The sequence below is a fragment of the Syzygium oleosum genome, unplaced genomic scaffold (genome assembly GCF_021117445.2).
Source record: "Syzygium oleosum isolate NSW1041296 unplaced genomic scaffold, Sole_v2.1 Sole_v2.01, whole genome shotgun sequence".
NCBI classification, from domain to species: domain Eukaryota; kingdom Viridiplantae; phylum Streptophyta; class Magnoliopsida; order Myrtales; family Myrtaceae; genus Syzygium; species Syzygium oleosum.
The window spans coordinates 12,294,055-12,319,032 of NW_026607485.1; the positions used below are offsets into that span (position 1 = coordinate 12,294,055).

At 39.4% G+C, this 24,978-nt stretch overlaps 3 protein-coding genes across 4 annotated transcripts; 1 reads left to right on the forward strand and 2 right to left on the reverse strand.

Moving 5' to 3' along the window:
- The first annotated feature begins 207 nt into the window (after nucleotides 1–207).
- On the forward strand, nucleotides 208–5,648 carry LOC115683588 (protein NPGR2). Of its 2 annotated transcripts, none has more exons than XM_030608123.2 (6): nucleotides 208–551; nucleotides 1,175–1,455; nucleotides 2,359–2,611; nucleotides 2,853–4,069; nucleotides 4,360–4,513; nucleotides 5,192–5,648. In XM_030608123.2, exons 2-6 carry the CDS (start codon nucleotides 1,201–1,203, stop codon nucleotides 5,506–5,508), a joined length of 2,196 nt encoding a protein of 731 aa, XP_030463983.1. In that variant the 5' UTR covers nucleotides 208–551; nucleotides 1,175–1,200; the 3' UTR covers nucleotides 5,509–5,648. The 2 variants fall into 2 exon arrangements, with proteins under 2 accessions (XP_030463983.1, XP_056170993.1); XM_056315018.1 differs by lacking the exon at nucleotides 208–551 and adding an exon at nucleotides 630–830.
- An 835-nt stretch (nucleotides 5,649–6,483) lies between these two features.
- LOC115683593 (50S ribosomal protein L28, chloroplastic) lies at nucleotides 6,484–8,660 on the reverse strand. The gene is made up of 2 exons (XM_030608137.2): nucleotides 8,423–8,660; nucleotides 6,484–6,839 (listed from the first exon to the last, which is right to left on the reverse strand). The coding sequence occupies exons 1-2, from the start codon at nucleotides 8,643–8,645 to the stop codon at nucleotides 6,607–6,609; spliced, it is 456 nt and encodes a 151-aa protein (XP_030463997.1). The 5' UTR covers nucleotides 8,646–8,660; the 3' UTR covers nucleotides 6,484–6,606.
- Nucleotides 8,661–11,272: 2,612 nt separating this feature from the next.
- Nucleotides 11,273–23,501, reverse strand: LOC115683587 (uncharacterized). Its single transcript, XM_030608122.2, has 9 exons — nucleotides 21,590–23,501; nucleotides 21,374–21,511; nucleotides 16,809–16,889; nucleotides 15,459–15,500; nucleotides 15,066–15,155; nucleotides 13,262–13,369; nucleotides 13,079–13,171; nucleotides 12,775–12,854; nucleotides 11,273–12,680 (listed from the first exon to the last, which is right to left on the reverse strand). The coding sequence occupies exons 1-9, from the start codon at nucleotides 23,108–23,110 to the stop codon at nucleotides 11,918–11,920; spliced, it is 2,916 nt and encodes a 971-aa protein (XP_030463982.1). The 5' UTR covers nucleotides 23,111–23,501; the 3' UTR covers nucleotides 11,273–11,917.
- Nucleotides 23,502–24,978: the final 1,477 nt, after the last annotated feature.

Below are 24,978 nucleotides of genomic sequence, written 5' to 3' on the forward strand. Positions count from 1 at the left end.
GAGAGAGTGGCAGGGGCACTTTGATCTTTTGTGGGTAGCCGGCGATTGACCGGAAGTGGGGGCCAGCCGGAATTCCAATTTGGGCCCCAGACATTCCCATTCCGATCCGCACTCATTTCTAATTGTTACTTTTCTCTCATTTAAAAATCGTTACTTTCCATCGAATTCTCTAATAGTTCGGTGAAAGAATTTCATTCATTGGGTCTCTGCGTTCACACACCCTTTTGACAATCCGAATTCAGAGCGTTGGGTTTCGTTATTTAATGCACACCCTCTTTGACTTCTCCGCAAACGAGCGTGCGTAGCAGGGTAGCGGAGAAAGTCGGTCGCACAAGGATCGAGAGTTTGGAAATGGTACTGACAATTTGGAGAGAGAAAAGGGTGGTGAAGAGCTTGAAGAGAGAGAGAGGGAGAGAGCTTTGGATTCTTGGCTCATCAGAGGGAAAATCAACTCACTTTTGTGGTTTTTGTTTTCACCCTGATGAATTGTGGAGATGAGCTGGGGATTTGATTTCTTGTGGGCTCAGTCAATGCTTTTGGGCTATCAAAAGGTAACTTTTTTGGTTAGAGCCTGTCTTGTTCTTTACATAATTACCTCTTTCCTGTGGGATACTGTGATGGGTTTTGTCGATTCTTGAATCTTTATCTCTTAACTTTGACAGAACTTTACTGTTGATTGTGGTTAAGGCTTATCTTAGTTCATGGGGCTGTGGTGGCTGGAGTTTCTGGGTTTTGGTTCATTCTCCTTTTTGTCATGCTCTTTTGGTGGTAGAAGTTGAATAATTGGACTAGTTCAGGGGGAATTGGTGAAGTGCTGTTTCAGACTACTGGTAGTTGCAGTCTTTTATGAATCTTTCTTTGGATTTTTGCAGCAAGTGTGTATGTTTTTTGACGATCACGGAAGTTATGTGTCCATGGATTCTCAATTGTTGTAGGACAGGCAGGTTTTCCGAGTAGATGCTGTCATGGAGTTTTATTTTGGTTGGGTTCTTGTATTGAGCACTATCCGGTCATAGATGTTGTTCGTGCTACATTTGTGACAGGGATTTGGGATGAGCATTGGGATATGATGAATACAGAAGCTTGCTTCTTCCTTTACTTGTGATTGATATGAATGAATCTTATGATGTTCAGATGTTGATCTTCTCTATTTTGTTCATGTTGCTTCCTTTAGTGGCACCTCCAGTGCAATGAAACATAATGACATCTAGGAATTGGATGAAAAAGCGGAGATTCAGCATTCGAGGGAGGTTAAAGAAGATGATGAAATGCATCTTTTCGGGAGAGCAGGTACGGGTGGATGAAATGATAGACTCTTCAGAGTCATTGGCCACTCGAGATTACTCAGCCAGTGGGTATTCATCTCGAGCTGGTGAGGCAGAACCAAAGGTGGATAAGAGCAATATTGAAGAAGCCGAGTCATCTCTCCGGGAAAGCGGTTATCTAAACTATGAGGTCAGTTTCTTTTCTTAAGTTATTTTTTTTTCTTGGCTTTTGTGATAACGGCTTTTAAAAATGAACTCTCAATGTCTACTACAAAACCTCCTAGCAATTCCATTTTCGGTGCTAAATTGCAGAATTTTGGGCTTTCTGTCTTATAGTTAGTTGCATAGCTTATTTGTTTTGGTATTTCATCCAGATAGTGATATTAGGTCCCTTAAGCATCTCGTGATACGTACAGACAAGTCTCTTATTGTTGTGATAGTGCCAGGGTGATAGGTCCCTTTACTGTCTTGAACTGAGTTGCCTTTTTTAATGTGGAGGACTCTTGGATAATGCTATAAGGCATCGTGGGAATTAGGATTGCATGGATGACTGCTGAAAATTCTGTGATTGTATCTAAGAATGGCTGAACTGAGAAACTTGATCATGGCTGTAGATCCAGAAGAAGTTTGGTTCTGTCATAGAATTGTGTATTATTTTTTTCCGTTAGTGTGGATCAGAATCTGTTGTTCTCCGGGCAGAGCCATGTCATTATGTTACTTCTTCTAACACATATTTGCCCAATACATTACAAGGAAGTTTAGTAGTGAACTTCCTTCATTGGGTTTGATGTTATCCATGACCATGTAGAAGGACCTAAGCCTGCTTCATCTAGATTCTTTTAACTTGCTAAAAGAATTTCCTTTTGTAATTATATTATTGGATCTCTCACACACAGGAGCGAATCATTAGCTAAAGTTCTGTCCAGATCCACACTTTGTTTTCCACTTGACAAATTTTCCACAAACAAATGAAATGTCAGGATTTCTTCCACAAGTCAGACAATGGATTTATTTTAGGCTTGTGGTCTTAATATTGCCTTATCCCGTGGTCATTCATGATCTGTTAGAAGTTAACTGTTCTTGTGAATTTTAGGAAGCAAGAGCATTATTGGGAAGGCTTGAGTATCAGAAAGGTAATATAGAAGCTGCACTTCATGTGTTTGAAGGAATCGATATAGCTGCTGTTACTCCCAAAATGAGAGTCTCCATCTCTAGAAGAGGCGATTATAATAGACGTCACTCGCAAAGTGATGCCGCACCAACCATGTCCATGCATGCTGTTAGCTTACTCTTTGAAGCTATTTTTCTCAAAGCAAAATCCTTGGAGCATCTTGGAAGGTTTGATGGTAATTTCTTTCCTAAACAACATATGTTTTGATTTTTGTACAGCCAACATCTGCATTCATATCATTGATGTTTTTTCTAAGATCACACTATGGAGCTTGGATAAATTCATTAAATCTTTGTTGTGACCCAAAAATAAATAATCAGCTTTTTTTTTCTATGCGTATTATCATGAGACAGCACTAAACCTTTCTCTTTTTGTATTCTTTAGACAATTTTACAAGGGATTGACTTATTTTGCAGAAGCTGCTCAATCATGCAAAATTATTCTAGACACTGTTGAATCTGCACTTCCAGATGGCTTGCCTGAAAGCTTCAAGACTGACTGTAAAATACAAGAAACTCTCAATAAGGTTGTTGAATTACTTCCAGAGTTGTTGAAACTTGCCGGTGATTTCCAAGAGGCTATCTTGTCGTACCGCCGTGCCCTGCTGTATCACTGGAACCTTGAGGTGGAAACCGCTGCAAAGATACAAAAGGAATTTGCAATTTTTCTTCTCTATAGCGGTGTTGAGGCAAGTCCTCCAGACCTGCGTTCACAGATCAATAGTTCTTTTGTGCCAAGAAACAATGTAGAAGAGGCGGTGCTTCTGTTGCTAATCTTACTTAGAAAACGTGCACTTGGAATGATAAAATGGGACTCATCTATCATGGATCACCTTTCTTTTGCCCTATCTGTCTCTGGTGGATTGAAGGCCCTTGCTCATCAGGTTGAAGAGTTGCTCCCGGGAATTTTCGAAAGAAATGACAGGTACTGCATTTTGTCTCTTTGTTACCACGGGGAAGGGGAGGACATGGTTGCATTGAATTTACTGAGGAACTTGTTTAGAAACAGAGAGCATCCAGATTGTATACTGGAATTGATGCTTGCTTCAAAAATTTGTGCAAAAAATGAAGTTTGTATTGAAGAAGGCATAGGCTATGCTTGCAAAGCAATTAGGGAATCACATAGGAGGTGCAGCCAGAAGGCCAGTATTTCAAATTGCTTGCTTGGGACTTTGTTATCTGCTAAGTCAAGATTAGTATCTTCTGATAGCGAAAGAACTTTGGAGCAATCAAAAACTCTTGCAGCTCTTGAAGTGTCTGAGAGAATGATGAAAGAAAGAGACCCCTTGGTTGTGCATCAGCTATGTCTTGAAAATGCTGAGCAGAGGAAGTTGGACATAGCGCTTTATTATGCAAAGCAACTGCTGAAACTGGAGGCAGGGGCTAGTGTAAAAGGATATATCCTCTTGGCTCGAATTTTGTCAGCTCAAAAACGGTTTGTTGATGCCGAGACTGTTATTAATGCTGCTCTGGATCAGACTGGGAAGTGGGATCAAGGAGAATTGCTGAGAACTAAAGCGAAACTTCAGGTTGCACAAGACCAGCTAAATAACGCCATTGAGACATATAGTCAGCTTCTGGCTGTTCTTCAAGTGCAGAACAAATCTGCAGGAGTTGGAAATAAGTATCGCAAGGTATTGTTTTGATCTACCTACACATAATATATTTGCCAAGACCTTTCTAATGAGGAGATTGATAACCTGGTGATTTTGATCTTCTCAAATGTGCCGACATGGGAATAACCCTTCTTGCTCTGTTTAGTTCTTGTACATCTCTTTTGGCTTGGAGTTAATCTCTTCCCTATAACTGATTAGAATAGTATAAAGAGAACAGTATGTCTGTGTTCACTATTAAGATTGGATCATCAGGTGATTCATCTACCTGGAATGGTGTTTAATAATATTTACTGTTTTGCAAATGACAGAGTAGAGGGCAGCATCACAAGAGCTTGGAATTGGATACGTGGAATGATCTAGCTAACGTGTACACCAGTTTGTCACAGTGGCGTGATGCTGAGATATGTCTTTCGAAGTCGGAAGCTATCAGCCCCTTTTCTGCTTCTAGATGGCACTCTACCGGTATGTCAAGTTCATCTCTCTCTCTCTCTCTCTCTCTCTCTCTCTCTCTCTCTCTCTCTCTCTAAGTGCATTTCTGCTCATTCATATGGAAGTTTTCTTTTCCCAAATAGTGATCCCCGTCTACTTCTTTTGCTTTATGGAAAAGTGTATATATCACCAAACTAACTGAGCTTTTAAACTTAGCTTTTGCATATGTGGCTTGATCATAGTGAGCTAATTGCTCTAAAGTTGATGATTCCAAGAATGAAAGTGGAAACATGTTTCACAATATTTTAGCAGAGAAATGTGTCCATGGATCATCAGTCGAGAATAATTTTTACCTGACAAAAAGATCATAGTTTTCATTTTACTTCTTTTCAGATTTACATAACAATTACATGCAAGGGCATTTCAAATTTTTCTGCCAAAAGGAAAACAAAATACCATAGCAGCTTCTGAAGTTCTTCACTGTACTTGAACAGTTAAATTTGCTTCCATCTGGTCAGATAAGAAAAGAGCATACCGAAGCAACTTTTCTTCCAATAAATAACTTTATTTATCGATCCTAAGTTTCAAGTCTGGACGAATGGCTCCTCTCAGTCTTCATGGATGTTGTGTTGTAATTCTTTATAGCATTGTCGCCGAAAGTCAAGTTTTGGCTGTTATCGTGCACTGAGTGTTTTGATTGGCTTCTGGTAGGTTTACTATACCAAGCAAAAGGTCACCACCAAGACGCCCTGAAGTCGTTTAGGGAAGCACTAAACGTTGAGCCCAATCACGTGCCAAGCTTGATTTCCACTGCTTGCGTCCTTAGACAGCTTGGAAGTGGATCTTTGCCGGTCATCCGGAGCCTCCTCACCGATGCGCTTCGACTCGACAGAACAAACCCATCAGCTTGGTTCAATCTTGGGCTGGCCTATAAATCCGACCCAGGAGCATCGGCACTTGAGGTGGCCGAGTGCTTTGAGGCTGCTGCTCTTCTGCAGGAGACTGCTCCGGTCGAGCCATTTAGATAACCTCTCTGTAGAGTGTAAATGGTTAAGGATCAATTGTATATTACTCATTCCTTATACACTAACTCACATTATTAAAGATAGATGTAAAGGTGATGGTGGAAGTCAATATAGAGTAAAAGCTTTGGGAATATTTTTTGGAATATCATTTTGCTCTCTATGGTTGAGTAGGAAATTGAAGCTGAAATCGACGGTGGTTTGAGGGACATTCACAGTTTTTTGTGGGTTGATGTTGTAATTTTGGGATTCAGCAGTTTGAAAGTTTAAATGTTAAGATTGCACATGCGATGCTTATCAATAATAATGATTTTAATAAGGGTCTTGTCAACTAGTCCACGCATGGGACTTGTTGAGCATACTTATATAGAAGGATCCGATTTTCAAGCGTTGATTATGCATACCATGAGGAGAATAGTGTGTGGAAAATTGCAAATTCACTTTAGTTAGCTTTTGAAGAAGTGTCAGGCGGTCCTTCTCAATAAAATCTTTTAATAGATAAAGAGAATGAAACTGTATCTTCCTTGCGTATGATCTAGCTACCACAAAAGATGCGCTTTCATCCACCTCACTTTCTTGCATATTTTCGTAGATTGAACTGAGTGATATAGTCAATGCCTTTCGCTAGAAGATGATCTAAAGATTGGTTGAAACCTGGCACTATATTGACTAGGAAAGCAAATTGAATCTCTCAGATTTTGCAGTAATTTAGGGATGTACTCTTTATAGTAAGACAAACTTCAGTCTTTGTAAGACATTCGACAAAGCTATAATGTGCAAAAGACTTGTAATAGAACTCAAATTTAACTGCTTTCTTCAAATTTCCAGCATCAAAACTGAGCATAAAGAGCAGTGTGCTGAAGCTATCATTAGAATGCAGTGATCATGTAAGAGTGGGTGTGTTCAAATGAACAGAAAATTTTTGAGGGAATAACATGTCAAGATTCAAGAAGCCCGTGAGGAAAAATATAAGCGCAAAGCTGAAATGATAATTTTGCTCATATGAAAAAAATTCAACCAGACAAGGCTAAACAAATTTACTGAAATAAGTTAAAAGAAGTCATCCATTGGCTTGTTTTTAATGACAATTACAAGGCCATATTGTTATTCTTTGCGTAAATCTATCCCTGCCTTCTTGGCAACAGCATCGAGTCCGTTTTTCTCAATGGTTTTCAATGCCTTTGTTGACAAACGCAGCTTAACGTAGCGCTTGCCGGCTTCCCACCAGATCCTCTTGTACTGCAGGTTCACAAACTGCAACTTCTTCGTCTTGTGGTTTGAGAAGGAGACTTTGTTTGCCCTGTTTGCTTTTTTCCCTGTGAAGGGACATATTCTGCCTGAAAGTGAATCAAAACTAATTCCATGAGCAGCCTCGCCAACTTATGAGATAAATGGCAACAAAGCAGCTATTTAAGTTCATGCTGACACTTCGACCAAAAAAACTAAAAAGTTCATGCCGACGCTTAGATGCCATCTAAAGCAAGCATAGCAGTGAAACTTTCAGCTGATGAGAAAGAATTCCACATCGAACATAGGCCAAGCAACCAATTAGATATGATAAATAAATATATATAATTTACACAGACGTGCACATTATTTTAGATAATATGAGGAGGACAACCCCCTTTATATCCCTAAGATATCAGTTAATAATGAATGTCCATTGATAGAACCAAACATATACAAGTATTCTACATGATAACCGGACGAAAGTAACTCTACAAATAATGAGAAACACTAATTCATCTTACTACTGCATCTCAAGTGCAAAGCACCAAAGAGGGGGGGGTGCCCGCATTGTAGGACAGGAAACTTTAGGAAAATACAGGCTAAAAATGACTTGTTCATCCTTACAATCATGCCAAAGCCACAACCACTTCCCTGGGGCACTTTTTTTCTTCTCCTAAATTGCGCCAAGGTCCTTTGCATATATGTGGATGGTAGTGGCTTAGAATTTAAACAATAAAATTCCTCAAGAATATGAGTTTGCACAATGTTAAAAATCAAACGGCTTTTAGTTTCAAAGGTCCGTGCAAGCCCACACTTATCTGAAAGGCATGAAAAGAGACCATCCTAATCTGAAGGCTTGCTAAGGGGGATTAAATGCTTTCAACAAGACAGGAGAAAGTCGGATTATGAACAATGAACCTACAAAGCCAATTGCGAGTGCATAACCACAGAATGCTGTTTGTGTCATCCATGATGGAGCACATGAATGAGAAAACCTCTCATTTTTAAGGCATTCTTGCATAAGCTAAATCAGGTCGCGTACCAAACCAACAAATACATTGTAATTGTACAGAAACATAACAAGATAAGAATGTCCCCTCAGCAATTGTTTCGTCTTAAGTTCCAAAAAGTTTGAAACTAAAAAAAGAACAAAACCAAGAAAAGCAAAGCCTTTTCCCACTGATCAACAGGCAATGTTAGGATGAAATGAACACCCAATTACTATTTAGCCCATCAAAGTCGAACCAAAGACTGCAATGAGAAGCAAAGAGAACAGATTCGGAGTTCCAAATGCGGCATGTTAGAACTGCACCGTGCAGAAACCCCCATGTGTGTCTCAAGGTCCGAACTACCCAGAGGCAAACGAAATTGAAGTATCTTTAAGCATGGCGAACAAGTAGACTAGTTCTACTTCAAAATTCATTCTTTTCCTCAATCACTACGAATGGCAACGTAAGCGGCTCGAAGCAATCAGACATGAAAAGAGCCAGAGAGCACCAACTGAAACAGCTTCCAAATCCCAAAAGACATAGAAACAAAATCCCGAAACTACCCCAAGCATCGAACATGAAGCAAGCGGATGAGGAACGAACCCACGTCATGACCACCATGATCGAACGAAAGAAAGCAAAGACAAGAACAAAGACCCAGAAAACTAGATGGAAAAAGGAAGACGGAAAAAGGGGCGTACGAGCAACGGGTTGCACTGCCGGCGCCGGAGCAGGTACAGGTCCGGCGAAGCGACGAGAGTCATCGCAGGAGACTCTGAGCCCGCTCAACTGTGAGGCGACGAACCCAATCTCCGACGAAGCCCTGGCCCTCGGAGGCGCAAGGGTCGTTCGGTTGAACTGGGTCTTGCGGAAATGGAGAGAGCAAGCGTTCCCCAACAGCACTCCCGAAGTCACCGTCGCCATAACCACCGATGAACGATAAGCGTCTTCTTCGAGAAGGCTAAGGAAGAGGGGGGGAGTGAATTTGGACAACGTTAAAAACGTTATCTTTTCCGAAGCTCGTTCTCGGCTTCGGTCGTGCTGTTTTGTGGAGCTGTGGAGAGTGGGGCGGAGAAGAGTTGAACTGTTTGTCTTGAGATTGGGCCAAAAGTTGGAAAACCGGAAGAGTTTTGGGTTGAATATTAAATAGGATTTTGGGGGCCCGATTGCAAAATTTGGCCTATTAGATAGATATGTGATTGGTATAAGTGCACGGAAGTTCTTAAACTTATCACGAAAGTGCAATTGAGTTTTCGGAACTTTCAAAAATTGCAATTAAGTCATTTCATTAATTCCATCCAATTTGACAAACGGAAAATGCTAACAAATCTTAGCATTTGATTTCAGTAACTTGATAAGTTTTAGGATTTAATTGTACATTTTCAAAGTTTTAAAGCTTCCATGGCACTTATTCCATCGCGATTCTATTACCTTCGAAGCACTTACCCATTTAACCTTCTGACACAATGCAATGCAATGAAGTTTCCAAACACCGTTTAAATTTATGTCATATTATGCTAAGCTTTTTTTTTTTTTAACTATTCGTTAATATTACCTACGTGGCAAGTGATACATGCGAAAACTCGGGGGCCTTCACATGTCGGCAAATGGGAAAATTGGAAAAGGCAATCGAATGAATGAACAAACCGCTCTTCATCTATTAAAAAGGTTTAGGACTGCTAACTTTAGGATCTCAATACTTATCGTACATACTAGTTAAAAGCAAAAAAGTTGTTGTCCATGCTATGCAAGAGGATTTATCTCACAATTGGATCAATCCTGATCTCTAGATGGCAATTCGTGCAACGTCATTATATTTATGAATCTAACTTGTTCTATTTCTAAATGACTCAAAGATGAATAAAACTTCACTCCGCATAAAAAAAATGAATGAAAACGTATCAAGTACCATGGACTTTGTTGAGTCAAATATAATTTAAATCGTGCTTCTATCATGTCATTGCTGTTGCATGTCATGCATCGGTAGAATAAATTACAATGATAAAATGCCAGTTGCATAGTCTAATTGATTTTTATATTGCAATTCATCCTCTAACATTTTCTTTTGGCAATTAAGTCCTCGAGCTTACTCAGTTTGTACATCATCAGTAAATTTTGACTTTTATCATTGTGTTAATGACTCTTACGACGTTGTTGACATGGCAAAACGGCTCTTGCTCCAACCCTTCTCCGTCCCCGAGACGGAGAGGGGAGATCATAGACAATAATATCACCCTGATCGGTATAGTCATAACCTATAATATTATCGCATACGAAAGTTCATTGAGAGGAAGCACAAATCATTTAGAATTTGACAATTTAATAAGAAAGGTCGAATCGAAAAGAATGTATCAAATGTCCCGTCACAATGCAAAACCATGCGATCGAGGTGCAGATGGTAATAATACACAAGCCCCCAAGACCAAACAGAAACATCATAAACAGTTGGCCAAAGGGCTCAAGGGAAAGTATTGCTCTATACTTTAGGGCTTTGAGAAACCAGGAGAGTAGAAGGAGGTAGATGCCTAGATGGAGAAGATAAGAAAAGAAGTGATTGTGTTGGTGAATGAAGGGACACCCACGAGAATCCTAGATCAGGCAAAAAGGAGACTTAAAGATGTACCTATAACAAAATTGCCCTATGGATTCATCAAAGGGGTTGGGGAATAACTGATGATAGGCTTAGAAAACCTAAGTCCAAACCCAAAGAAGGCCGAACTCGACCCCAAGAGAATTGGTTCGACAATCGAAGGATAGGAACCCGAATGTTTGGCATCGTCTTTGATTAGTCATATAAACATTAAGCATATGATCCAAAGATGTGAGTGAAACAAATCTCAAGAGGTCAAGGGATTGAAGTGGTATGTTTATAGAGGGCCAAGACACGCCAACAGGAGAGGTCTAAACAACCATCGACATTTTAATGAAGGGTCACAACGGCATTCATTGAAGTGGCCACAGCAATCTAATCAGTTTCTTCTACCGACCGCGAGGGGCACATGAGTGGGGGCTTTCCGCTCGAGAGTACAAGCACGAACGCCTCCGAATAGAGAGAGAAAGAGAGAGAGAGCAATCCCTGGTGAAGGTAAGCTTCTTCCCCAACTTAGGCATACACTCCTACTCTACTTCTGTGCTCTCTTAATTAAGATTCAATGGGCATCGAAGAGCTCACCAGGGGCTCTACCCGGCCCTCTTCTCACCTCTCTCATCGTGCGCAGTACTCCAAGACCCAGGTTACTGTCTACAGCAAAGACGAAGTTGCACGTCAGAAGCCAAAATCTGCAACCGTGAAACCTTGGACTATTGATGCTTGGTAACGGCAAATACCACATACCGGTCGTATGTATGACATTGCATTAAAAGAAATTGAATTGCAGAAGAACTAATGGTGTGAGAAAACCCGTGCTACGAAGTCCAACCAACCTATGCATCCCATTTTGGTGTGTCCCCAGTTCAATGGCATCCTAATGGATACTGGTAGTTATTTTCATACACGGACTGCTCACAAACTAGATCGCCTTTCTCAATGAAAAGGGTACGTAAGCAAAAAATGAACCTAAACCAGCATACCGACATGTTAATCATATCAGAGTGTTCCTGAAATAAACAAAAAGTGTAGAGGAAATGCAAATGATGTGGTCCCCGTCTGGGAACACACACAAGTGCACGTAAAATTCCATAATGCCTTGAAACTTCCCTTAAGAAAGAGTAGAGAGGAACAAAAGGCACGGGCTGAAGTTGAAATATCATTCCTAATGTACGTAAGTGCACATTAAACCTTTCTGTAGTCCCTATCCCCCCCTAGAATCATGGCTAATCTTCTTAAGCCCTCTGGGCAACTCCATGCAGTTTTAAGGTATCCGTTAGTCAGCAACCTCCGCAAGGAGAAAAATAGGCCACAAAACCCCCAACCTTATCATGGCACAAGTCAGTATATGTTACAATGTCAAAATGTGATATGGCATTGCCAAAATTCAAAGGAAGTCCAATACCACTTCAGAATGCTGCGATTAAATAAGGTGAAACCAAACCCTGACGACCGCCAGTAGATGAATGGAAATGGTCACAACAGTAATCGAGTTCACCCCCTCATAAGTCCGACAGAGAGGTCTGTGATGCATCTTTATGTGTCTAGGGGAATTAGACCTTCTGAGACAGTCATACTGTAACTACTTTAACTTGCCATTCTGTAATATTCATCCTCCATACTTTCTCCTGTAGAGATCAAGAGAAACATATTCCACTGTCACGGGCCGCTCGTCAAATAAACGCCCATGCAAACTATGTGCCGCCACGCTAGAGCACTCAATTCTTTTAAACTCCACTAAAACACAACCTGGCTCAAAAACCTGTTCAATATTGAGATCATCACCCTTAGCATCACCGTTCTGAATGATATCTGATTCCATATTCATGTTGCCCTCGGGTACTTCAAGAGTTTCTCTCGTCGACCAATTGCTTTCCTCTGGAAGCAACTCTTCTTCAACAAGTGATTTCTTTTCCAAATGATTATCCTCCATCTGAGCAATGTCAGCATCTTCATTGTCTTGATTATCTGGGTCACCATTCACAGTGTTCAGCTGTTCAGGGTTTTCTGAAGTCGGCATATCTGTTGTTCTTTGAGAGGTCAGGTCACTAATCTCCACTTGTGCATCAGGCGGAGCCATCTGAGGAGAATCATTATCAGCCACATCATCCACAAGATTGTTTTCATTGGTGTCACTGCTATTAGTTGCTGGGATGCCATCTTCTTTAAGTTGATTTGCATCGCTAGGGATCTCAATTTCATTGACTCCTCCAGCTTCTTGGTCAGCAACTTCTTCTGAAGTCTCTATCCTGTTGTCGTCACTTCCCGTTCTTGGTCCAGTGTCATCAGTGATTACACAAGGTTCTGCGATAGTCGAACGGCAAGGACCACTATCATGCTTCACAACATTCATAGATTTAATGGTGCCAAACCTGCAGGACACAGATACACCACAATCATATACATATGCTAAACCTGACAGATCAAGCCAGACTCAGACTCAGAGAAGGAAAATCTTTGCCAGACCTTGCACACTCCAGACGCACATCTTCTAGTACTTCATCCACTTCCAACTCAGAGAGAGACAAAAAGCCTTCAGGAGCGAACTGGCTCACATAAAGAGAACATACAATTAGTACCATCAGACATAAAATGGTATATGGACGGACATAAAACTTGTATCACCGAGAACTCAATTATATCTAGAAAGGTTGAGGACAAAATTGGCAGTACCCATGAGAGAAAAAATACAAATCAACCCTTTTTCTTCTTTCGAAGAAGTTGACTGACAATACATACAGGAAATCCATGAGGAAAATCAGTTCCATACCACATTTTTTAGCTTCAGAACTTCTGTTGGCTTCTCAAGAAGAGGCCTTGCATGGTCAGGAATTGCACAAAGGGACTGATTTTCACTATTTCCCTAAAATATACCAATTCCATTGTCAGCACATACTGAATTTAGTCAGTAGGAAACGAGAAACATAATGCAGTTAATACGGTAAATTAGTACCATTGCTGCTGGATCTGGGACAGCTTGAACTACAGTTAGAACTTGGCCTCCCAACTTAATACCATTCAAACCAGCACATGCTTTCAGAGTCACTGATTGGTCTACATACTGAAAGTGAGAGTCAAATTACTCAACGTCAACTAAGAAAGAGATTGCCTGGAAAATCAACCAGAAAAGGAGCAGATGAAAACCAATCACAGAAAAACTTTCAACAGACGCGAGTTTTACACCCAATGACATTTTCACAATAAGCAGATAAGATGTCTCAATTGCAAGGCATTGCAGAATTTCTTTGAGAGAGCACATACGGATTTTTTGATCAACAGAGGGTGGAGACACCATAATGAGTTGCCAAGATCTTTACTTTTTGAACAAGTGTAAATGTTATTTCTGCATATAAGTTCGATCCAGTTTTTTGGTTTTGTGCTTTTTCCTTGGTGGGGTGGGAATAAGCATAGACATAGTCAATGTACTCTTATTCTGCTTCCCATAGATGAGCAACCAATGATATTGAAGGATGCTAATATGATATAAAAAAAGAGTCCGGCAGAGAAATCACCCCATCCAATTGTCTGTCTAACTGGATTGACATGCATTCTGTTTAGGGGTGTGCAAAACGGACCGCCCAGACCGGACCGGCCGGTTTGGTCCGGTTCCCGGGAGTGTTGGTCCGGTTCCCTGTTCCTAAAAGTGGAATCGGTGTCCGGGCGGTCCGGTTCCCGGTTCCCAGTTCCAAGGGTGAACCGGACCGGACCGATTATATATATATTTTAATTTTTTTTCAAAAAATTAGTAAAATATAAACTAAACCCTAAGTGAACTTCATCGACATAAATTCATTGACAAAAATTAGTAAAATGTGAACTAAACCCTAAGTGAACTTCATTGACATAAATTCATTAACAAAAATTAGTAAAATGGGAACTAAACCCTAAGTGTTTGACCCAAAAAAAAACCTAAGTGACCGGTTCCATTGGACCAATTCGGTCCGGTCCGGCTCCCAGTCTTAGGACCAACCAGTCCGGTTCCCGGTTCCCAAAATTGGGAACCGGTTCTCCTCGTCCGGTTCCCGGTTCCACCTTGGAACCGAACCGGACCGGACCAGGAAACGATCACCCCTAATTCTGTTTAAACAGCAATCCTAGCAAATTAAGGACCACCGTACTCTCGTTTCACATGCACTAAACACCGCCTTAATTATTTTGGCCACAAACACCCTTTTGATTTATATCTAATTTCACCTCGCAATAACTGTCATAAGGACAAATACTCATTGCCTAACCATCAACAAAATTGTCAAAAAAATCATTGTCTTAAGTATTGTTTTGCTGAAAGAAAGATGTCTTGAATATAATAAAACTTTTCATTAGCAAAGAATCTCATGTTCAATGCGTACTATCAACATTAAAGAGCACAATGGTGCAAGTTCCGATCAGACCCTGCAATGTTAAGAGACAGACTGTACTTTTACAGAGTCAAGATGACAAAGTGCATTCGAATTGAAAGTTCAGGTACCTTCCTTTTCACAAATTTTCTGGAATAAAAAACTGCACCTATTCAACAAATTTTTTGGTCCATTCAAAAGTGCCACCCAGCCAAAAACACTCAAGGTATGGAACACTAACTTTGATTCTGTTTAAGAATTCTTAAAAGCACAAATACGACATAGATCAAAGACAATGGTACTATGCAATAAATAACAGCAGACGAAACAGCCTTAAATCTTAAGTATGTTCAAGCACTGGAAAAAGTTCATTGTGAAGAGAAAAGAAACACAGTAGGGGAAAAAACATATGCAACTTACCTCCAGGAAAGCATACCGATTGGTTGCATCATCATTAGCCTGGAAGTGGAAAGCTTTCAATGGTCCAAATACACTAGCAATTTCCCTGAGCTGAAACACAGTCAAAATTTGACAAATTACTCTTTTATGGGCAAAAACATTTACCAATTGAAGTGGATCAAATGAAACACTATTACACTCAGATTAGGCATCATTGTCAGGTCCGTACATGCTATCTGTGAGGTTTACCTACTTACCCTTTTTGGACAGGGTATTCCTAATGAGGTCCTCACAAACAGAGAAATGGGAAAAGCAGAGGAAATAGACAGACCAATAGCAATCAGAGCATCAAAATATCTAAGCACAGAGTGACCACTTGAATTAATCAAATTTAAGAGAAGAAGATTGTGATACCATTTCTGATGACAGCACCTTGGAAATTCCTCCAATAAAGATCTGCAGCCACAATAATGCAAAGATACATTATTGGACAAAAAATCTCTCAAAGAAAGTTAACAGCGACCAGCTCAATCCTGTCATCTTTGGGCAAACACCTAGATATCAGAAAAAACAACACAAAAAAAGAAAAAGAAAAAGAAAAAGCAAAAGTAGAATGGAGAGACAATCTCTAAAAGCAAAGAATAGCACTGAATCAACACTTTCACTCAAGCACATAAAGGATTGCCTACCTTGATATACTTAAGATGCTCACTATAATACTTACAGCATCCCCCTCTTCTGCAAATATAGCTAGACCGATAGAGACTAATAAGACAAGAACCGAGGTTTGCCATCTTTAATTTCCATTGAAGCATTATTTCAGCCTTTGGGTTTACCTGGTTCCACTTCTATCTAGAACAACAAATGGGAATTTTCTCTTAGTCTGACACTTGCTCAATGACTTACAGTATTGGTAGTTGTAGTTAATTAATAACTCGACTACAAAATTCTTTTGTGTTCCATTAAATGACCGAATTGTTGAAAAAAAGACATCCCGTTAAAAAAAAAAATCTTTTCAAAAGATTTGAAAACAAAAGAGACATATAGTAGAAGAAAGTAAAACCATATATCTGAAAGAAATCAAGATTATTAGACATATTAATGAGATGAACTCTTCAATCTGTTAAGAGGTTTATATCCTCCCCTTCAACTCTTCCGTCACACCTTTAACTCTTCCATTACAATCTTCAGATTTGTCCATTAAGAAAATGAATTATGCAGATTTTCCATCCAAAGATATCCAGTATTCAACAACCGAGCTTTCCATACTAATAAGTAAAATTAGTTTATCAATGCCAAAACCAAATGGTAAAAAGCTGTAGCAACTTAACAATGTCACCAGAGATCAACACTTCTAGGTCCAACTCATGTACCACCACAACACCTTCCAAGGAAAATTAATTCCAATAACACTTCTGAAATACCAATAATCTTCGTATTCATAACAAGCCAAATTTGGAATGCAATTCACCATAATCAGATATGACCAACATCCCTTGACAGCAGACATGACCATGGCAAGAACCACCAACTGTACTGGATATATTCAACATAAGTACAAATGCATATGCATTACAGAAATGCCAGTTCTTATATTATGCTTGCACTGGCCCATTACCCATGTAAAACCTTAGAGCTCAAAGCCTCAAACTAACCAATAGCACTTCTTGGGATTGAGGATTCTACAAAGAATGCTAGTTTAACCAGGAACTCACAAAAAAGCTCACTATCGTGATGACTACAACAAGATATCCAAGAAATTACCTTATGGGGTGAATCATCGACAACATCGCTCATCAAGTATGCTGCAACATCTGATCTTGCTGTTTCGCCAGGGTCACCAGTCTGCATGAAAATAGGAACTGTCTGAAAACCTACAACATGGATAGTAACAAAGATCTACCTCAGAAACCACAGATAAATTTGAACTACGAGTCAAGCAATTACATCTATATACAGCATAAAATTGCAAACACTTACAAGTTCCAAACTGAAGAAAAGGCCATTGCCCCCAGAAATAAACATTGAAGATACACAGAAATGAAGTATGTGCATAGTCAAGCACAAAAACATGCACAAACACTAACAAACAAAGATAAAAAGCAGAAGAGAGGATTGTAGTGCCCTCAGAAACATCGCATAAATTTTGGCATAAACATAACCAAGCACGTGCAACTATATATCTGACAACTTAGGCATTCTCAGTTATACTGGTGCTTTTGGTAGGTTCACTACATCAAACTCATATCCAGGATCACATCACCATCACTACCAGTGGCAGTGTTCATGTTGAGATTTAAATTACAAAAAAGTTTCTCAACTACTTTTTATGACAGCAATTTGTGCACCACTGAAACCAGCAAGATCCATAAGGAATTAAAAACCAAAACAACAATGTTAGCCTCCATTGACCAGTTTAACATCCCTGGACAGATATCAATATTTGATTGTTTTATCATTTTTCAATTTAGTCCAACCAGAGTTCTCTGACATTACTCAAATGGGGAAAAATAAATATTTGAAGCAATTGTAAGAAAAAATTTCCCATTGTAGTAGCCTTGTAGAGCCAAAAAAAAATGGATGAACCTTCAAGTTTGAAGGAAAACAGCTCAAGAAATGTCAAAGGTGCAAGTTATGAGGCCACAACATCTTAGTATGTTTGCTACTATGGACTGGATTAATTAACTAAGAAAGGAGATACCAATACAAGAAAAGACTAATCTCATAGACAGAAGTTGATGACTCGACACAGAAAATTATAGAGCTTTAAGCACAAAAGCCACTGAAAGTCAGATCACTAATCAAACCCCAAATCCAAAAGTCTCAGAAATCTCCACAATAGCATGCTTTACATGACAAACTCATCCGAGAATTATGAGTATCACCTATTCAGAAGTTGTACAAAAACCTTATGCTGCCAAAAATTTGGTTTCTCTCACATTTTACTCAGCATCATGCAACTATAATTTTCTGGCAGGATACAAACGAACACATTTCTGAAAGATTGACTCTTTTATAATATGCCAAAAAGATTTTAAGTTGGGAAAAAGATGCTTGCTTTAAGTTGTAAAAAGTAGCCCAAAAGCACCTTTTCTGAAAACCATCCTTCGAGCAGGGCCTCTCTTTTACCCCTATTTGAAATATCAGACTTCATGAGACCTGCTTGAAACTCGAAATGGCTGCAATTTTTTTCTTCAGGAATCACAAGATGTGTCTATATTGTGCACTTGCCATTCATCATCCAAAAGTCAACTGGGATTTAATGCTTTTCAATGCCTAAGCAAACATGCGATGAAGATTAAAAATGATAATCTCCCAGCCCTATCCAGCAGATACCCAAGTATACATTTGACTACCAACCATGAACGATTCTATTACTCAGATAGATATTGCTTTAATATCATCTTTAACTGAATCAAAGAAGGTCGAAATCATTGAAAACCTCACAAATGACTGAATAAAGATTAAGTAACCCTTATAACAGTAATTGGAACACAAATAAAATGGGACCATAATGGAAAAATTTTCAAAGATGATGGTACTCTATCAGACCTACTTATACAGGGTGGAGAACAAAAAGGTCTAACAAGGTGCAAGGAGGAGGAATATGCAAACTTCTCTCAGGAATATGTGGCCTCAATAAAAAAATGAAATCATAAGATATTGCTACAAAAAGATGGCTATGGTGTTCTCACGGAGTAGCATTATGGAAACCTTAATTGATAAAGCACAAGTTAAACCTCTGTTAACAGCCAAGCATGAGATGGAAGAAACGGCATGTGATCAACTAAATGAGATATAGAGAATTTCGAACAGCAAAATGTTTCAGAAATGACTAAATACTTCACTGCTTTTACTGCAGAAACTCCCCCAAAGGACTACATATATCTCTTGCTATTTTTTAATGGAGGACAACAGGTCAATTTGTGGTATTAAAATGTTTGCACAAAAAAGGAGAGATCATATATGAGCAGCAGGGTTCTGTTGCTGGTCAATACCGGAATCCATGACATGCTTAAAAGATTGCAATTCGTCCCAATTTCTAATAACAAATCAAACAGCTGACTCCTAACAACTCAGAAAACGGACAATTATTCCACAATCAGAAACCCTAATCAGTTGGAAATTTTCAAAAGATGGACTAGTAATGAAACTTCTTCCCCCCACCTCCTTCTCTAGAGGATAAACTTTTTTGTTACAAGGAAGATAGCCCCAGAAATTCCAAAATCTATCTTCACTATCCATTCAACAAACACCAAACAAAACGAGATAGCTATCTTCCGACCAGATGAGAGACCCAAAGCCAAAACTGATAAGAAACCTCAAGCACATCAACTGGTCACTACACCTGGAAATCTTCTTACTTAGGAGTCAGCTTCACCATCACCAGCCAGAATGTGACTTATGAAAGAACCAAGATAGACACCCTATTTAAGAGATTCCAGCTTTCAGTCAGAACACTCATCAGATATTCAAGAAAGCATGTACAAAATACTGAAATGAAAGCCACAGTTCCTAGTATCATGTTACATAAGCAATGGCAATCAATCTCCGACAGACTGATATAATTTCCCTAAGATCCCATCCCCCAAATATATAGTTCTCCGGATAGGCATTTCTCACTATACAAGCAAAGACTGCAAGCAACTTACAGAAAATATGCTATTCAGTTGGATAGTTGGTAGTCGGTACACTTCATGCACCCTAGAGAAACCAGAACAGCTAGGCAGAGAGACAGAAAGAGGGGGGGGGCAGGGGCGGGGGGGCGGTGTAGGGATTCATATGTCTTTATTAACTCAAACACTCAAACAACAAACAACTTGCATGCTGCTGTCATTTGATTTACCCATATGCAAAAAATACCAACTGATGCTACAAAATCCCAGAGCAACGAATACCCACCATAAAGGGATAAAACTTAACTGCTAAACGCAATCAATACTAGGAACAAATCAGCTGCTGCATTAACTTCCTCTCAAAAGCATCATCTCCAGGTGAATCTGTAGCTAATTCTCTTGGACATTTTTTGTCCAAAAGGTGCTTGTTTTCTGTTAAAATATAAACCCACATCACTTGATTATTGGTTATTCATGAATGCTTCAAAGTTGAAGCATCTTCAAGCTAGACGGGACAACTTCCCAAAAGTTGCTATAGGATACCGCAGCTTAGGTGTTGCTAAATACCCTAGAAAAGATGCAAACCACCATTTCACAGCTCAAACAGCCTAGTCATATGGAAATTAAATCATCAATACATTATTGTGTCCCTTGAACATATTTCACCTCTATCGCCAATGAGAACAAAAAAAAAATACATCCTCACATGCCTAGAGTTGTTCTCTATACTATATAAGTCCAGTCTGGACTAAGAAACCTTCTCTTGCAGATCCCATTTCACATGCATTAAAGCCCTCACTAACATTTCCCTTATACTGCAGTCAGATAATACAACATAACGCAAGATATACTACTGACTAAACAACCTCTAGCATATGGGGTGTCTTACCCAGGAGTAATGCAGGAGAAAATGCGAAAGAGACGTAGTCTCCCAGTGAATTTCTTATTTATTAGGCCAATTAGCAAATCTCTGAATTAATGATAGCATATGCCCATATACGACCACAAAAAGAATTGTCTTTGGCTCTTGATAATCTACATAAAATAAACTGTTTGTTAATTCCCAAAAAAAACTTGCAGAGAAGCAATTGTTGTGCCCTTCAACATCTTCTAATAAACTCCTTACCTAATGCTAATTAGTCAACAAATATCTTAAACACCAAATCCAAGTCCCACTCATTTGTAATACCACATTTGGAGGTGTGCAGTATATGTCTTCCAGAGTTTTGTTGACTTCATGGTTCTAACTTCCACCAATCAGAAAAATCACCGCATGTAAGAAAACAAACTAGATGAACCTTATAATCGTATCACAAGACTTTATGAGGCCCCAAAGTTGCAATTATCTAGTACATGCCGACCCTGTACACTGAAGCATTTTTTCTTACAACATAGTTGCATTTCCCACATAAGAATATGGGAAAGGAGACTGCATGAACCTTCATACTCAGGGGCACTCAACTTTGTGAAGTCCAAGATTTCCTAAACTAATCTAACTAACAGATTAGTCTAGGCTTTTTCCCTTTCATTTCTCTCAGATAATTTAACACCCTCAATACCAAAAGAATAAAAATTCCGATGATCACCTCTTGCACATGCCCGTAACATCGTGGAAGTCTTTAATGGAGATAGAATGATATAGCACTATATGGACAGACATGTAACCATAAAGAACGTATTCAAAAATAAGAAGGGAATAAAGAAGATTCTTACAGCCACTTCAACAAAATCCTTTGGACGTCTGATTTTCAAAAGGGAGCCAGAAAAGGAAGCTCCATCAAATGAAAGAGCAGCTGAAGCATCCTCAGGAGTGAGAAACTCAACTAAAGCTTGACCCTTCTCCTTGTGTATCTGCAATTTTTACATGTTAAGCTGCACAGATCCTCAATGATATAAAATACCAAGTCATTTTTTAGTTTGGAAGCTTACAATACAGCTGATGCATGGTTGGGTTCCCTGAATATGATTAACCCCTGAAGACAGCAAATAATTATTGAGACATGCCACAATGGCTTTCTCAGAGGCTGAAGCTGGTATGTTTTCTACATAAAGCCTCCTCCTAGGCCGTGTGGACTCTGTCAGTTGAATTGAGTCAATGGAGGCGGTGGTCTTTGTAGGAGGAACATTTGGAGACGCAACGGGCAGAGGTTTCATTGTACTTAAAGCAGCAGAAACAGCACTGGCCAACTGATGCGCACTTGATGGCATGGCTTGATTTGTAGATTGAAAACTATGCAAAACTGATGCAGTAAAGCCATCTTTTACACTCGTTGGAGGAATATCCCATCCAGCATTTTTCCTCTCTGGAGATCGTGTAGCAGGGGAAGGAGTCTTGATGGCTTTCTCAGTTTTCCTCTTTCTTGGGGAGTAACCACCGAGCCCGCTGGCAATCTCTCCATGTCCATGGGAGTGATTGCTTGAACCATTACCAAGAAATCTGGTCCTGTCAACATCAACATGGTGTCTTTCAGATCTATCTTTGAAAGAACTAGAGGACGACTCCCCATGTTTCCTACCATTGTACACTATACGTCTGTGCCCCTTCGGCGAGAGTGAAATCGATCTTCTGTCCCTTCCACGCTCTCTACTCCTTGATCTTTTCCTTCTGATATTTACTTCATCATTACGGGACTTTGTTAATTCTTTCCTTTCCTTTCTATCCAAAATTTCTGAATCACGCACTCTTCTCGGATCAAGTTTCTTTGACATGTTCCTATCTTTGATATCCCTCTCATCTATATCTCGGTGCTTTCTCTTACTTTCTCTCTCAGATTTTCCTCTACTTCTCTCAGTATACCGTTCATTGACATCTGGCTCTCTTGGATGCCCCTTTCCAGCTTTGTCTTCAAGATCATTTCTTGCCCGTTCAACAGGTTTGCTTCTATCATGCATTATCTTATAATTCTCCTCCCTGTTATCCTTGTGTCTGACTTCACTGCTTAGTCTACTCTTCAATTTACCTTCTAACTCGCGACTTCTCCTATCGTTCCCTTTCACGAGAATGTCTTCCTTAACGGAAGCACGCTCTTCTTTTTTTCTGGATCTTGCTCTAGGTAAAAGCTCCACTTCGTGGGTGCTTTTGTCTTTGCTTCTTGTGTAACTATCTTCCCTTAGGTAATGGGAATTTGGCCCCTCTTTACCTCTAAACCTTGACCTTGCTAGATCCACTGAAATTTGTTTTTCATTACGCAGGGAAATACGTTCAGTATCCTTGAAAGTTTTTTCAGATTCATGCCGGATCGGCACATTCTCAATAATCTCCCTCCTTGAATTTTTATCCTCTTCTGCATCTTTGTGTTTCATAGTTTGAGATGATTCCTTGCTTCTCCTCATCTTCATTATATCTTCAAAGCATAAAGGTCTGGTCCGAGCAGCAGTACTATCATCCTCGTCTTCATGTGATGGCTCTTTTCCAACACGCCTTTCCTTTTGTCTACTAGATCTGCTCATTTGGGCTCAAAGAAAATTACAGAGGTGAATCCTGACGATAGACCTTGTGCTGGAGATCTTAAGCCTATTAAACAGACAGAGGAAAAGGTAAAGAGCATATTAGCTCCCGAATTCAATATCAGCCTCTAGATATACTTACAAGAAGCATTTAATACCAAGATCAACTATCTACAATTCAAAATCCGCCAAAAAGTCATCCATAATAATCCGCTGAAAAAAATAGTCCTACAAAAACTGAAAACAGCTTCCCGCTGCAATCGAGTTAAATATGTAACACAGAAAATTACACCCAGCATTCCAATGGAGAAGCGATTGCAAATAACAATTAGATATTTGATACATGCCGTCATGGCAAATTCTAGACCCATGCTCAAATCAAGATTACCGCACTCTTCAATAACGCCTACATCCTAAGTAAACCAAGAAAAAAATGTAAGAAATAGTAAGACTTAATATCAGCATTCAAGATTAAAGTAGAAGCATCATCTGAAAAGAAATTAAAACACTACAATATTTTCCAGACCCTGATTGACAATCCAAACAAGTTAGCCAACTAATCATGACATGAAAAGCAAAAGATGGTTTTCACATTGATATAAAGGTTCCCGGATTGAACAGAGTGGAAACACAACACTGCTTTTGTAAATACTAAAGAACTTGCAAAGACTAAATCAAACCCTCGATGAATTGATCCCCATCTTAGTGTCCATGGGGAAAAACATAGAATATAGAATATGATCATGGAGTAAAATTGCTATTGCTTCAGCAGAGATATAGTACTCTACAGTCCAACGTGGGCAAAGTTCTCAAAATATTGAGGCGACATTGCAATTGCACTGGCAATTTCTTCGGTCATACAAGTGCTTTTGTATTTAACCATAATGTCTCGTATGCCCCAGAAAAAGTTTGTTCAAAACAACAGGAGGCTCAATGAATGAAAAACGGACAAAGAATCAAGACTTTTTTTTAATCAAAAGAACAAAGGATGACAGATCTGAAAAAATTATCTCGTTTTTACAAGTTTGGAAAAAGCCAGCAAGTAAGATGATCAAGTTTCAAATGGAACAAAAATCAGAACCACTCCTACACTTCTCTCCATACGAGTTTCATAGCCATGCGGTATTTTCATAAACATATTTGGAAAAAAAAAAACGAAAAGATTTTTTCACCTTTCATAAAGTTGGATCATTTTGGTATTGCAAGAATTAGGTCCTATTAAAGAAACAAGGGACTCCAGCTGTATGGCCACAACAAGAAGCTTATGATATTTTGATATGATTAACAACATAAGAGCACCAATCTTGTTGGCTAGATGAAGGCTCACTTGTGCACTCAACACGTACTAGCACTAGACAACTACGGGAGAGTTCTGTTTCAATAGCCATGTGTAAGCAGTCTGCAAAAGTAGTTACAACAATCTGTCTTCTACAAACAAGCTGAGGAAATCTTTCCGTATAACCAGTTTCAGTTGTTTAGGAAAACTCATCTTCTATTAAGTCTTTACGAATACCTTCGCAAAGAAACACAACAAAGAATTCCCTACTTTCAATGGCTTGAGACACGGTGCTTCAAAGAATAGACAAAATTTTACTCGATTCTTCTTGTAAGAACAGAAAGCAGTCACAAAGCTGCCTTCAAAAGAGCCCCTTTCCACGGTGCTGATCCGACCAAGCCAAAGGATATGCTGAAAAGACTCTAGAATCACCGCAAAAGCATCAATGCAAAAATTTCCCACGGCCCAAGTAGTTCACTCATTTCCCATTTCTCAAATCTACTAGCGACTGCTGATCGCAAAACCGATTCGTATGTTCCAAATGCAGCCGAACCCGCCTCACAGGTTCATGCGAAGCGTCGGTTCTCGTATTGAA